This window comes from Ranitomeya imitator, chromosome 2, assembly GCF_032444005.1.
Source record: "Ranitomeya imitator isolate aRanImi1 chromosome 2, aRanImi1.pri, whole genome shotgun sequence".
NCBI lineage: Eukaryota > Metazoa > Chordata > Amphibia > Anura > Dendrobatidae > Ranitomeya > Ranitomeya imitator.
Window position 1 is genome coordinate 655162188 of NC_091283.1, and position 14921 is coordinate 655177108.

Consider the following 14921-nt stretch of genomic DNA (forward strand, 5'->3'; position numbering starts at 1 on the left):
CTAGAACACGCCCACTGGCCAGGAGTATGTATAACTTATACATACCCTCCAGTCCCAGATCAGAAACCAGTAAATTCCCAGTGTGTGCGTGCTTGGGTGATTCATAAGTCTGCAGTCACACAGAGTGTCTGCAGACATTGATTTGGACCAGACAACCCCTGTAAACCTTAATCAACAGACCCAGGTTTTTTTGCTTTTTTTTTTTTTTTAAATAGACACTGCAATTCACTCACCATCCCTGGGCCCACTACTGCTCCCAGACTCTGATATTGGCTGGTGCAGTGATGTCACATTGCAGTGTCGCACCCGATTGGCGGCCCTGCCTGTGTAGACCGAATGCCCCATGCAGAGCCGCTGAGCTCACGGACTGATGTTGCATCGAGAGCTCGGCAGTCAAATACCAGGAGCAGCGGAGACGACTCAGCGGTGGACCAGAGAGGAGGAGTAAAGCTTGTTAGTTTTTTTGCTAAACTGCACCCGAGTAGTAATAACTTCTGTAAAGGGACAACAAAATAAATAAAAACTAAATAATTTGATAACACAAGTCTGCATGCAAATGGGTTGATGGGTAGTAGTAGTGCCCCCAAGTTACCCTTTCTCTATCCTTCTACAGAAAATGCTTGCAGAGGTAAAGATTGTAAGTGGACCAGATTCTAGGCAATAGCAGTTTTCTTGCAATGTGTGAGTACTGCAGAATATCTAATATGGATCAGAAAAGGCTACATACGACAGTGCTTAAAAGAAGTTTAATTTGTGCGTAGAATACAAAGAAGCATTTCCCAATATGCAAATTCCCTTTAGATGCCAGACCCGAGACTTTGGAACAAGAATACTGAGAATTCAATTAGAATAATGGTTCAAAGCTGAATGGAGTAAACTTGTATCCACCGCCAGTGTAGAACTTGTTCTGGAACTCCACCCTGCAGAAGAGCAAAAACAGAAGGGATTTGTTTCATATACATAGTTAAAAAGGTATTACCCAAACAATGCATTTATGTATGAGCCAAAAAAAGACTAAAAAATATGTATCAGCCCACACAGTGATCTACAGTATGTACAATAAGTATATTCCATGATCAACAAGATTACAACAAGATTATTGTACTTGTTTTATTATGTATACCCCTCCTCACATGTAAAGCGCCATGGAATAAATGGCGCTATAATAATAAATAATAATAATAATAATCCTCATCTTTGGTTTACATGTCTGCAGCCATTGACCGGTATATAAACGGTCTTGTAGACATGGCAGTTACAGATAGTGTGTATTCTTGGCAAGTCTTGTGCTGCTCTTGTCCATCATGCGCTACCATCAGTGAGGCTTCCGATTACGGTAGCTACAAATGTATTCTGCTGCAGGAACATGATCCCCAAATATATAACCAATGTCGTTAAGGACCATCTTCAGTATAAAGGAGTCCTGGAGGTGATATGCCCTGATCTCCAGAGTCAGTCTGGGATTACATAGAAGGATTTGCACAAGCCTACACAAATAGAAAATCTGAGGACAGTGCTTAAAGAGGTTTGAAAACCTCCCGGTTCCTTCAAAACCTCTTCCTGCAAGTGACTAGAAGATCTTGTACCACACAACAGTCATACTACCCCGCTATCTTGGAGTTACGCAGTTCTGACCTTAGGGGTTAGGCTGGTGTCAGAAGCAGCAGGACTATAGGAGACTCACGTTTTCCCTGGAGGACAGTGCCATTTATATCATGCAGTACAGAGTTGCCATGAGCCAGTGTCACAGATATTACTTGCAGTCTTACTTCATTATTTTCGCTCTCTCATCTATTATATATTATATATGAACTAGATGGTGGCCCGATTCTAAGGCATCGGGTATTCTAGAATATGTATTTATGCATGTATATATAGCAGCCACATAGTATATAGCAGACAAATACTACGTGGCCTGTGCTATATACTATGTGGCTGTTACAGTCATAGCCAAAAGTATTGACACCCCTGCAATTCTGTCAGATAATACTAATTTTCTTCCTGAAAATGATTGCAAACACAAATTATTTGGTATTATCATCTTCATTTAATTTGTCTTAAATGAAAAAAACAAAAATAATTGTCCTAAAGCCAAATTGGATAGAATTCCACACCAAACATAAAAAAAAGGGTGGACAAAATTATTGGCACTGTTCGAAAAAACATTTGATGCTTCTCTAATTTGTGTAATTAACAGCACCTGTAACTTACCTGTGGCACCTAACAGGTGTTGGCAATAACTAAATCACACTTGCAGCCAGTTGACTGTGTACCACATTGAGCATGGAGAAAAGAAAGAAGACCAAAGGACTGTCTGAGGACTTGAGAAACCAAATTGTGAGGAAGCATGAGCAATCACAAGGCTACAAGTCCATCTCCAAAGACCTGGATGTTCCTGTGTCTACCGTGCGCAGTGTCATCAAGAAGTTTAAAGCCCATGGCACTGTGGCTAGCCTCCCTAGATGTGGGCGGAAAAGAAAAATTGACAAGAGACTTCAACGCAAGATTGTGCGGATGTTGGATAAAGAACCTCGACTAACATCCAAACAATTTCAAGCTGCCCTGCAGTCCGAGGGTACAACAGTGTCAACCCGTACTATCCGTTGGCATCTGAATGAAAAGGGGTTGTATGGTAGGAGACCCCAGAAGACCCCACTTCTTACCCCGAGACATAAAAAAGCCAGGCTGGAGTTTGCCAAAACTTACCTGAAAAAGCCTAAAACATTTTGAAAGAATGTTCTCTGATCAGATGAGACAAAAGTAGAGCTTTTGGGCAAAGGCATCAACAGAGTTTACAGGAGAAAAAAAGAGGCATTCAAAGAAAAGAACACGGTCCCTACAGTCAAACACGGTGGAGGTTCCCTGATGTTTTGGGGTTGCTTTGCTGCCTCTGGCACTGGACTGCTTGACCGTGGGCATGGCTTATGAAGTCTGAAGACTACCAACAAATTTTGCAGCATAATGTAGGGCCCAATGTGAGAAAGCTGGGTCTCCCTCAGAGGTCATGGGTCTTCCAGCAGGACAATGACCCAAAACACACTTCAAAAAGCACTAGAAAATGGTTTGAGAGAAAGCACTGGAGACTTCTAAGGTGGCCAGCAATGAGTCCAGACCTGAATCCCATAGAACACCTGTGGAGAAATCTAAAAATGGCAGTTTGGAGAAGGCACCCTTCAAATATCAGGGACCTGGAGCAGTTTGCCAAAGAAGAATGGTCTAAAATTTCAGCAGAGCTTTGTAAGAAACTCATTGATGGTTACCGGAAGCGGTTGGTCGCAGTTATTTTGGCTAAAGGTTGTGCAACCAAGTATTAGGCTGAGGGTGCCAATACTTTTGGTTGGCCCATTTTTGGAGTTTTGTGTAAAATGATCAATGTTTTGCTTTTTGCTTCATTCTCTTTTGTGTTTTTTCATTTAAGACAAATTAAATGAAGATAATAATACCAAATAATTTGTGTTTGCAATCATTTTCAGGAAGAAAATGAGTATTATCTGACAGAATTGCAGGGGTGTCAATACTTTTGGCCATAACTGTATATACATACATATTGTAGAATACCCGATGCGCTAATACAGGCCACACAATATATAACAGTGGCCATGCAGTATATAACACAGCCATGTACTATATAACAGCCCACGCAGTATATAGCAGCCACGCAGTATATAACACAGGCGACGTAGTATATAACACTGGCCACGTAATATATAGCACAGCCCACGCAGTATATAGCAGCCACGTAGTATATAACACTGCCCACGCAGTATATAGCAGCCACGTACTATATAACAGCCCACACTGTATATAACACAGGCGATGTAGTATATAACACAGGCCACGCAGTATATAACAGTGGCCACGTAATATATAGCACAGCCCACATAGTATATAACACTGCCTATGTAGTATATAGCAGCCACGCGGTATCTAACACAGCCCACGTAGTATACAGCAGTGTGGGCACCATATCCCTGTTAAAAAAATAATTAAAATAAAAAATAGTTATATACTCCCCCCTGGGATCCAGCGAAGCTCCGGCGATACGCGCTGCTGCCGCCATCTTCTGTTCCCGGGAACGGAAGATGGCGGCAGACGCGAGCGGCTCGGCGGACTACGGAGGGTGAGAATAGCAGGTTTGTTTTCTTATTATTTTTAACATTAGATCTTTTTACTATTGATGCCGCATAGGCAGCATCAATAGTAAAAACTTGGTCACACGGGTTAATAGCAGCGGTTACGGAGTGCGTTACCCGCGGCATAACGGGGTCTGTTACCGCCGGCATTAACCCTATGTGAGCAGTGACTGGAGGGGAGTATGCGGGCGCCGGGCACTGACTGCGGGGAGTAAGGAGCGGCCATTTTCTTCCGGACTGTGCCAGTCGCTGATTGGTCGTGGCGGTTTTGCTGCGACCAATCAGCGACTTGGATTTCCATGACAGACAGAGGCCGCGACCAATGAATATCCGTGACAGACAGACAGAAGGGCAGAAAGACGGAAGTGACCCTTAGACAATTATATAGTAGATTTTTACACATTCTTTAACACCGCATGGGGAAAATAAAAAATAAAAGCATATTTCCCCAAACGCTAGAATGGGTACAAAAAAATGTTGAAAGAATTGACATGTTGAAGATATAAAAAGGCTTCGAATCTGCAAGAAAAAGATAAGCAATGTGTACATGACTTTAAAAATCTCGTTCACTTTGCTGGGACGATAAAATGCTGTTTTTCTGGCACAGAAAAAAAAACAAAAAAACATGGTGTGTGCACATAACTCTTCAGCAAAATCTGCATGTGTTTAATGTCATCTTAAGCCCAAATAAATGTCAAAATAACTTGCAAAAAAATAAATAAAATATTTCTCTTTCACTTACCAATGTAGACGGAGCGCGTGTAGAAAAGCGGAGAGGCCTTCCATGACTAACAAGATGGCTAATGTCAGCACAGCAAAGAATGCGAAGACGGGCACTAGAACAATGCTCCACCTGAAACCTGAATCAATAAATCCAAAATGCATCACCATGTTCCAAAGCACTTCTGACAGCTCTGCCGATGAAGAGAGAAACAAAACCAAATATTAAGACAGGCTATGATGCTACATGGATACTGAACGTGTGTTGGTTTCCCACTGTAAACACGCACGGCTGGTTACTATATATGCCCCAACACCACACACACTCCAATGAGTGCAGAGTAATGTAGACAGTAGCATATCTAGGTGGGGGCAGCCGGGGCATGTGCCCCGGGCGCAGTTAGCAGGGGGGCGCAGTCAGGCCGCCTAATGAGGCAGACCACAGTGTCTCCCCTGGCAGCTGCATCCTGCTGCCCCCCAGACTGGGAGTCAGCTGTTCTCTGTGCAGACTGTCAAGCTGACAACCGGCACAGAGCAGCTGCAGCGCGCCGGCTCCTAGTATTCAATTCTCTTGCAGAGACGAGTACAATTGAAGATCTGACTGCAGTGACTAGAACGGAGGTGATTTCGGGAGGTAATTATGTCACCAGAAGGGGCGGGGCCTCCTTCAGTCCAGTGAAGACACGATGATAGGAAGCTGCGGAGGCTGCTGGAGAAAATAAGCGGGAAATGAGGGGTTTCACCTGCACCATGGAGCCGTGTGAGATTACCGAGGTGTGTGGGGAATGGGGGGATGATGAGAGGCTGTGTGGGGAATGGAGGGATAATGAGGTGCTGTGTGGGGAATGAGGGGATGATGAGGGGCTGTATAGTGGATGATAAGAGGCTGTGTGGAGAATGGGGGGAATAATGAGGTGCTGTGTGGGGAATGGAAGGATAATGATGAGGGGCTGTGTAGTGGATGATAAGAGGCTGTGTGGGGAATGGAAGGATAATGATGAGGGGCTGTGTAGTGGATGATGAGAGGCTGTGTGGGGAATAGAGGGATAATGATGAGGGGCTGTGTAGTGGATGATGAGAGGCTGTGTGGGGAATGGAGGGATAATGATGAAGGGCTGTGTAGTGGATGATAAGAGGCTGTGTGGGGAATAGGGGGGATGATGAGGGGCTGTGTGGGGAGAAGGGGGGTGATGAGGGACTGTGTGGGGGATGATGAGAGCTGTGTGGGGAATGGGGGGGGATGATGAAGGGCTGTGTGGGGAATGGGGGGATGATGAGGGTCTGTGTGAGGAATGGGGGGATGATGAGGGGCTGTGAGGAATGGGGGGATGATGAGGGGCTGTGTGGGGAGAAGGGGGTGATGAGTGGCTGTGTGGGGAATGAGTGGCTGTGTGGGGAATGGAGGGATGATGAGGGTCTGTATGGGGGATGATGAGGGGCTGTGTGGGGAATGGGGGGGGGGATTTATTGTGTGGGGAGATTTGGAGTGGAGATGGGGGATTTAATGTGTGGGGGAGATTTGAGGACACAATGAAGAGCAAAGGGAGAGATGGGGGCATATATGAGGAAACCGTAAAAGGGGAATGGGTTGGCATGTATGAGGAAACAGCACGGGGGAATGAGGGCATGTATGAGGAAGCATGTATGAGGAAACATGTATGAGGGTGATGGGATGTGTGCAGACAGTATGGGGAGTCAGGTGAGCAGGCAGCATAGAAAGTGAGGGGGTAAATATATGAGGAGACAGTATGGTGAACAGGAGGGATGTGAGAGGAGACAGTATGAGAAGGGAGGGGAATAGTATGAGGAAACAGTACGGGGGGAGAAAAGTGAGTGGGAACAGAATAGAAACTGAGTAGTGGGTTCATAGCATAGAGGGACAGTGTAAGGGCACAGCCAGGAGAGGACAGTATACTTAGGAGGGGGAGTGTGATGACATTACAGTATAAATACTGGGCCCTATAGGGGGGACACAGGATGAGAGGTCAGTGTGAAGAGCATGTACCATAAGAGGGACAGTGTGGGGGTCATATTTTGTGCAGACAATAATAGTGAGGGGCAATTTTTTATTCAGGAGCATTATAATGACACTTGTATCTTTAAGGGCATCATGTGGAGATCTTCTACTAAAGAGCAGAGAAGATGGAAGTCTGCAGAGACGCCTGTGGATGAGAAAACTCATCATGGGGTCTGGACAAGATGAAGAAAAGAAGGAGAACGGCTCTACAGATGACGTCATCAATAAGGTACCGGGATGTAAATGTTATTTGTGATACTAACGAATTCTCATGTTTTTATTTATGTTAGGAGCATTAACCCCTTAGTGACAGAGCCAATTTGGTACTTAATGACCGAGCCAATTTTTGCAATTCTGACCACTGTCACTTTATGAGGTTATAACTCTGGAACGCTTCAACGGATCCCGCTGATTCTGAGATTGTTTTTTCGTGACATATTGTACTTCATGTTAGTGGTAACATTTCTTCGATATTACTTGCGATTATTTATGAAAAAAACGGAAATATGGCGAAAATTTTTAAAATTTTGCAATTTTCAAACTTTGTATTTTTATGCCCTTAAATCAGAGAGATATGTCATGAAAAATAGTTAATAAATAACATTTCCCACATGTCTACTTTACATCAGCACAATTTTGGAAACAAAATTTTTTTTTGTTAGGGAGTTATAAGGGTTAAAAGTTGACCAGCAATTTCTCATTTTTACAACACCATTTTTTTTTAGGGACCACATCACATTTGAAGTCATTTTGAGGGGTCTATATGATAGAAAATAATGAAGTGTGACACCATTCTAAAAACTACACCCCTCAAGGTTCTCAAAACCACATTCAAGAAGTTTATTAACCCTTTACGTGCTTCACAGGAACTGAAACAATGTGGAAGGAAAAAATGAACATTTAACTTTTTTTTGCAAACATCTTAATTCAGAACCATTTTTTTTATTTTCACAAGTGTAAAAACAGAAATGTAACCATAAATTTTGTTATGCAATTTCTCCTGAATACGCCAATACCCCATATGTGGGGGTAAACCACTGTTAGGGCGCACCGCAGAACTTAGAAGTGAAGGAGCGCCGTTTGACTTTTTCAATGCAGAATTGGCTGGAATTGAGATCGGACACCATGTCACATTTAGAGAGCCCCTGATGTGCCTAACAGTGGAAACTCCCCACAATTGACACCATTTTGGAAACTAGACCCCTTAAGGAACTTATCTAGATGTGTGGTGAGTACTTTGAACCCCCAAGTGCTTCACAGAAGTTTATAACGTAGAGCCGTGAAAATAAAAAATCGCTTTTGTTTACACAAAAATGATCTTTTCGCCCACAAATTCTTATTTTCACAAGGGTAACAGGAGAAATTAGACCACAAAAGTTGTTGTGCAATTTCTCCTGAGTACGTCGATACCCAATATGTGGGGGTAAACCACTGTTTGGGCGCACCGCAGAGCTTGGAAGAGAAAGAGTGCCGTTTTACTTTTTCAATGTAGAATTGGCTGGAATTGAGATCGGACGCCATGTCGCGTTTGGAGAGCCCCTGATGTGCCTAAACAGTAGAAATCCCCCACAAGTGACCCCATTTTGGAAACTAGACCCCCCATGGAACTTATCTAGATGTGTGGTGAGAACCTTGAATGCCCAAGTGCTTCACAGAAGTTTATAATGCAGAGCCGTGAAAATAAAAAATATTTATTTTTTTTCCACAAAAAAGATTTTTTAGCCACCAAATTTTTATTTTCACAAGGGTAACAAGAGAAATTGGACCCCAAAAGTTGTTGTCCAATTTGTCCTGAGTATGCTGGTACCCCATATGTGGGGGTAAACCACTGTTTGGGCGCACGGCAGAGCTCGGAAGGAAGGAGCGCCGTTTTGGAATGCAGACTTTGATAGAATGGTCTGCGGGTATTATGTTGCGTTTGCAGAGCCCCTGATGTACCTAACCAGTAGAAACCCTCCACAAGTGACTCCATTTTGGAAACTAGACCCCCCAAGGAACTTATCTAGATGTGTGGTGAGAACTTTGAATGCCCAAGTGCTTCACAGAAGTTTAGAATGCAGAGTCGTGAAAATAAAAAATATTATTTTTTTCCACAAAAAAGATATTGTAGCCCCCAAGTTTTTATTTTCACAAGGGTAACAGGAGAAATTGGACTGCAATAGTTGTTGTCCAATTTATCCCGAGTACGCTGATGCGCCATATGTGGGGGTAAACCACTGTTTGGGCGCACGGCAGAGCTCGGAAGGGAGGGAGCACCATTTGACTTTTTGAGCGCAAAATTGGCTGTCGTATTTGGAGACCCCCTGATGTACCTAAACAGTGGAAACCCCCCAATTCTAGCTCCAACCCTAACCCCAACACACCCCTAACCCTAATCCCAACCTCATCCATAATCCTAATCACTAACCCTAACCATAATCACAACCCTTACCCCAAAACAACCCTAATGTCAACCCTAACCATAACCCTAATCAAAACCCTAAATCCAACACACCCCTAATCCTAATCTCAACCCTAACCTCAAACCTAACCCTAATCCCAATACACCCCTAATCACAACCCTAACCTTAACCCTAATCCCAAACCTAACCCTAATCCCAAGCGTAACCCTAATGCCAACCCTAATCCAAACCCTAACCCTAATACGAACCCTAATCCAAACCCTAACCCTAATCCCAGCTCTAACCCTAACTTTAGCCCCAACCCTAGCCCTAACTTTAGCCCCAACCCTAACCCTAGCCCTAGGGCTACTTTCACACTTGCGTCGTTTGGCATTCCGTCGCAATCCGTCGTTTTGGACAAGAAACGGATCCTGCAAATGTGCCCGCAGGATGCGTTTTTTGCCCATAGACTTGTATTGCCGACGGATCGTGACGGATGGCCACACGTCGCGTCCGTCGTGCACTGGATCAGTTGTGTTTTGGCGGAGCGTCGGCACAAAAAAAGTTCAATGAAACGTTTTTTTGTACGTCGCATCCGCCATTTCTGACCGCGCATGCGTGGCCGTAACTCCGCCCCCTCCTCCCCAGGACATAGATTGGGCAGCGGATGTGTTGAAAAACTACAGCTGCTGCCCACGTTGTGCACAATTTTCACAACGTGCGTCGGTATGTCAGGCCGACGCATTGCGACGGCCCCGTACCGACGTAAGTGTGAAAGAAGCCTAACCCTAAGTTTAGCCCCAACCCTAACCCTAAATTTAGCCCCAACCCTAACCCTAAATTTAGCCCCAACCCTAACCCTAAATTTAGCCCCAACCCTAGCCCTAACCCTAGCCCTACCCCTAACCTAACCCTACCCCTAACCCTAACCTAACCCTACCCCTAACCTAACCCTAACCTACCCCTAACCCTACCCCTAACCTAACCCTACCCCTAACCCTACCCCTAACCCTAACCTAAGCCTACCCCTAACCCTACCCCTAACCTAACCCTACCCCTAACCCTACCCCTAACCCTACCCCTAACCCTAATTTTAGCCCCAACTGCTGTTCTCCTGCCGGCCGGCAGATGGAGACAGATGGCGGGCGCACTGGGCATGCGTCCGCCATGTTCTGCTGCCGGCGGCCAGGAGGAGCAGCAAGAGGATCCAGGGACCTAGGTGAGTATGCTAGGGTCCCCGAATCCCCCTATTTCTCTGTCCTCTGATGTGCGATCACATCAGAGGACAGAGAATTACACGTTACTTTTTTTTTTTTTTTGCGGTCGCCGGTAAACAGTTAATTACCGGCGATCGCAAAACAGGGGTCGGTAATACCGACCCCGATCGTGCTCTTTGGGGTCTCGGCTACCCCCGGCAGCCGAGACCCCAAAGATTCTCCCGGTGCCGGCCGGCGGGCGCACTGCGCATGCGCCCGCCATTTTGAAGATGGCGGCGCCCACCGGGAGACACGAGGAGCATCGGGGGAGCTAGGTGAGTATTGGGGGGCCACCTGGGACCCCTTTTCTCTGTCCTCCGATGTGCGATCACATCGGAGGACAGAGAAATTAAAAAGAGATCGCTTTTTTTTTTTTTTTTTTTTTTGCGATCGGCGGTAAACGGTTAATTACCGGCGATCGCAAATGCGGGGTGGGTTAAAAACCCCCCGAATCATGTTCTCTGGGGTCTCGGCTACCCTCGGCAGCCGAGACCCCGGAGAAAATCGGCCTCTGGGGGGCGCTATGGACTTTTTCCACAGCGCCGTTAATTAACGGCGCTGTGATTTAAGTACCCTTAGCGGCCGCCGTTAAAAGGCGTATCGGCGGTCGCTAAGGGGTTAAAGGGGATGTCCAGGTTTGTGATGAGTCTGCAGTCATTCTTTGTGACTGCAGACTTCTGAATTCGCATAGTGTGCACTGCACGCTGTCAGGATTCTCTCGTACCGGCGATTTTACATACGTGCGGTCACGTGTTGACTAGACGTGCGGCATCACTCAATGAAAATGAACTGTGAGGCCAGACACGTCTAGTCGGAATGTGGTCAGAAGTATACAAATCACATGCTTGTACTGACATGACTGTCCACCGGCAAGGGAGAATCCTAAAAGTGTGCAGTGCATGCGTTGTGAGAATTCAGAAGCCTGCGATGTCAGGATTCAGCTCTGCAGGTTCCAGTAGTCGTCACATGGACACGTCACTCATATGTGATTTTCATACGGAGGCAAACTGAACTCTTCCCCCGGGTGTCAGAAACCCTAGATACACCTCTGAATGTAGGTTGCATTTCTATCTTGCATGGATACATACGTATTATTTCTAAGCAGCTCATATTGTGTCATAAGAATAAAGCAGGAGCAGTGAAGTGCTCTTTCCCACCCCGGGGCACTTGCAGAATTCCACTATAGAAGTGATACCCAAATGAGTCTGCACTAGATCAGTTATTTTGTTTAAAAAAAAAAAAAAAAAGAGTATGAATTCCCTTGTGTTCTTATATACTGCACATTTAATCAAGGGGCCCGGTTTTTGAAAGTGGAAGACAAACAAGTGAATACTGCGTTTTCACTGCAGTGGTGATGCAAGGACTCCAGTGCACATCACCCCTGCAGCCAATCACTGACTTCAGTGGCTCTGTTGAGCTGCTGAGCTCCTTGGCTGGCTACAGTGGTGAGGTGTTTGTAATTATACCAGGGGAATTTTATGGCTTTGATTATACATTCTCCCTTCCAATGGGACTTTTTTTTACTTCCATTACTTTTTCCTTTTATATTGGACGGTGCATCAGAACATATTTCCCAAACCACCTTCACTGTACAGCAAATTAAATATCTTTAAGGATGTTGCAATAAGTGTACTTTTTTGTCTACTTTAGATTTTATATCAAGGTATTTTTAGAGGCAAATATTTTTCCATTATGTTTTCACTTTTTTTGTGTGTCTACCCCTCATTGGCACCTTACAGTAATATTGTCCTACAATTAAATCCATGTAGTAATTCTGGTCCCCATCTTGGGGCAATGTCCCACATCCTAGTGCCCATCTTGGGGAAACGTCCCATATCCTAGTCCCCATCTGTAGCAATGTCTCCATGTCAGGAGCTATGGTGCTCCTGGGAAGCAGGATGTAGTCTCAGGGGCCACATGTGAGTTTGAGACCCACACTGAATAGCAAATTTTGCTAGAAGTTTGTCTCTCCAACATATCCATTTACGCAATAAAAATAAGTAAAATGTAAATATATATATATACTAGCTGAAGAGCCCGGCGTTGCCTGGGCATAGTAAATATCTGCGGTTAGTTATAGCACGTCACTTCTCTTATTTTCCCATCACGCCTCTCATTTTCCCAATCACATCTTTAATTTTCCCCCTCACATCTCTCATTTTCTCCCTCACACCTCTCATTTTCTCCCTCACTCCTCTCATTCCCGCCTAACGCTTGTCATTTCGACCTCACATCTGTCATTTTCCGATGACTCCACTATTTTCCCTCACTCCTCTCATTTTGCACTCACACCTTTTCATTTTCACCTCACACCTCTCATTTTCACCTCAGTATATACATGTTTGTCATCTCCCTTATATATAGTATACACCTGTATGTCATCTCCTGTATATAGTATATACCTGTATGTCATCTCCTCCTATATATAGTATATACCTGTATGTCATCTCCTATATATAGTATATACCTGTATGTCATCTCCTCCTATATATAGTATATACCTGTATGTCATCTCCTCCTGTATATAGTATATACCTGTGTGTCATCTCCCCTGTATATAGTATATATCTGTGTGTCATCTCCTCCTGTATATAGTATATACCTGTATGTCATCTTCTATATATAGCATATACCTGTATGTCATCTCCTCCTGTATATAGTATATACCTGTAGGTAATCTGCTCCTGTATATAGTATATACCTGTGTGTCATCTCCTCCTGTATATAGAATATACCTGTATATCATCTCCTCCTGTATATAGTATGTACCTGTATGTCATCTCCTCCTTTATATAGTATATACCTTTGTGTCATCTCTCCTTGTATATAGTATATATCTGTGTGTCATCTCCCCTGTATATAGTATATACCTGTGTGATCTCCTGTATTAGACCTCGTTAACACGTTATTTGCTCAGTATTTTTACCTCAGTATTTGTAAGATAAATTGGCAGCCTGATAAATCCCCAGCCAACAGGAAACCCTCCCCCTGGCAGTATATATTAGCTCACACATACACATAATAGACAGGTCATGTGACTGACAGCTGCCGTATTTCCTATATGGTACATTTGTTGCTCTTGTAGTTTGTCTGCTTATTAATCAGATTTTTATTTTTGAAGGCTAATACCAGACTTGTGTGTGTTTTAGGGCGAGTTTCGTTTGTCAAGTTGTGTGTGTTGAGTTGTGTATGGCGACATGCATGTAGCGACTTTTGTGAGATGAGTTTTGTGTGGCAACATGCGTGTAGCAACTTTTTGTGTGTCGAGTTGCATGTGACAGGTTAGTGTAGCAAGTTGTGTGCAGCAAGTTTTGCGCATGGCGAGTTTTGCGCGTGGTGAGTTTTATGTCTGGTGCCTTTTGAGTATGTGCAAGTTTTGTGTGAGGCAACTTTTGCATGTGTTGCAAATTTTGTGCATGTGGCAATTTTTCCGCATGTGCAAGTTTTGCGTGTGGCGAGTTTTCCATGAGGTGAGTTTTGCACTTGTGGCGAGTTTTGCGTGAGCCTAGTTTTTGCATGTGGCGAGTTTTGCGCGTGGTGAGTTTTGAGCGGCGACTTTTGTGTTTCGACTTTTATGTGGCGAGGTTGATGTATGTGTGGTGAAATGTGTTCAAGCACGTGGTAGTGTGGCGCATTTTGTGTGTGTGCTCATGTCCCCGTGTGTGGTGAGTATCTCATGTCGGGGCCCCACCTTAGCAACTGATCGGTATATACTCTTTGGCGCCATCGCTCTCATTCTTTAAGTCCCCCTTGTTCACATCTGGCAGCTGTCAATTTGCCTCCAACACTTTTCCTTTCACTTTTCCCCATTATGTAGATAGGGGAAAAATAGTTTGGTGAATTGGAAAGCGCGGAGTTAAAATTTCACCTCACAACATAGCCTATGACGCTCTCAGGGTCCAGACGTGTGACTGTGCAAAATTTTGTGGCTGTAGCTGTGACGCCTCCAACACTTTCATTTCACTTTTTCCCCATTATGTAGATAGGGGCAAAATTGTTTGGTGAATTGGAAAGCGCGGGGTTAAAATTTCACCTCACAATGTAGCCTATGACGCTCTCAGGGTCCAGATGTGTGACTGTGCAAAATTTTGTTTCTGTAGCTGCGACGCCTCCAACACTTTTCCTTTCACTTTTTTCCCCATTATGTAGATAGGGGCAAAATTGTTTGGTGAATTGGAACACGCGGGGTTAAAATTTCGCCTCACAATATAGCCTATGACGCTCTCGGGGTCCAGACGTGTGACTGTGCAAAATTTTGTGGCTGTAGCTGCGACGGTGCAGATGCCAATCCCGGACATACACACACACACATACACACACACATTCAGCTTTATATAGTAGACTAGCTGAAGAGCCCGGCGTTGCCTGGGCATATTAAATATCTGTGGTTAGTTATAGCACGTCACTTCTCTTA

The 14921-nt window shown here is 44.5% G+C and overlaps 1 protein-coding gene across 3 annotated transcripts in view; it reads right to left on the reverse strand.

Annotated features, from left to right (window-relative positions):
* Positions 1-727: 727 nt before the first annotated feature.
* Positions 728-14921, reverse strand: part of TCIRG1 (T cell immune regulator 1, ATPase H+ transporting V0 subunit a3) — a 73352-nt gene continuing 59158 nt past the window's right edge. For all 3 annotated transcript variants that reach the window (XM_069752940.1, XM_069752941.1, XM_069752939.1), the window contains 2 exons: positions 4876-5047; positions 728-920 (listed from right to left, as the gene is read on the reverse strand). In XM_069752940.1, coding sequence (XP_069609041.1) covers positions 845-920; positions 4876-5047 — 248 coding nt within the window. In that variant the 3' untranslated portion in view covers positions 728-844. The remainder of the gene's footprint in view (positions 921-4875; positions 5048-14921) is intronic.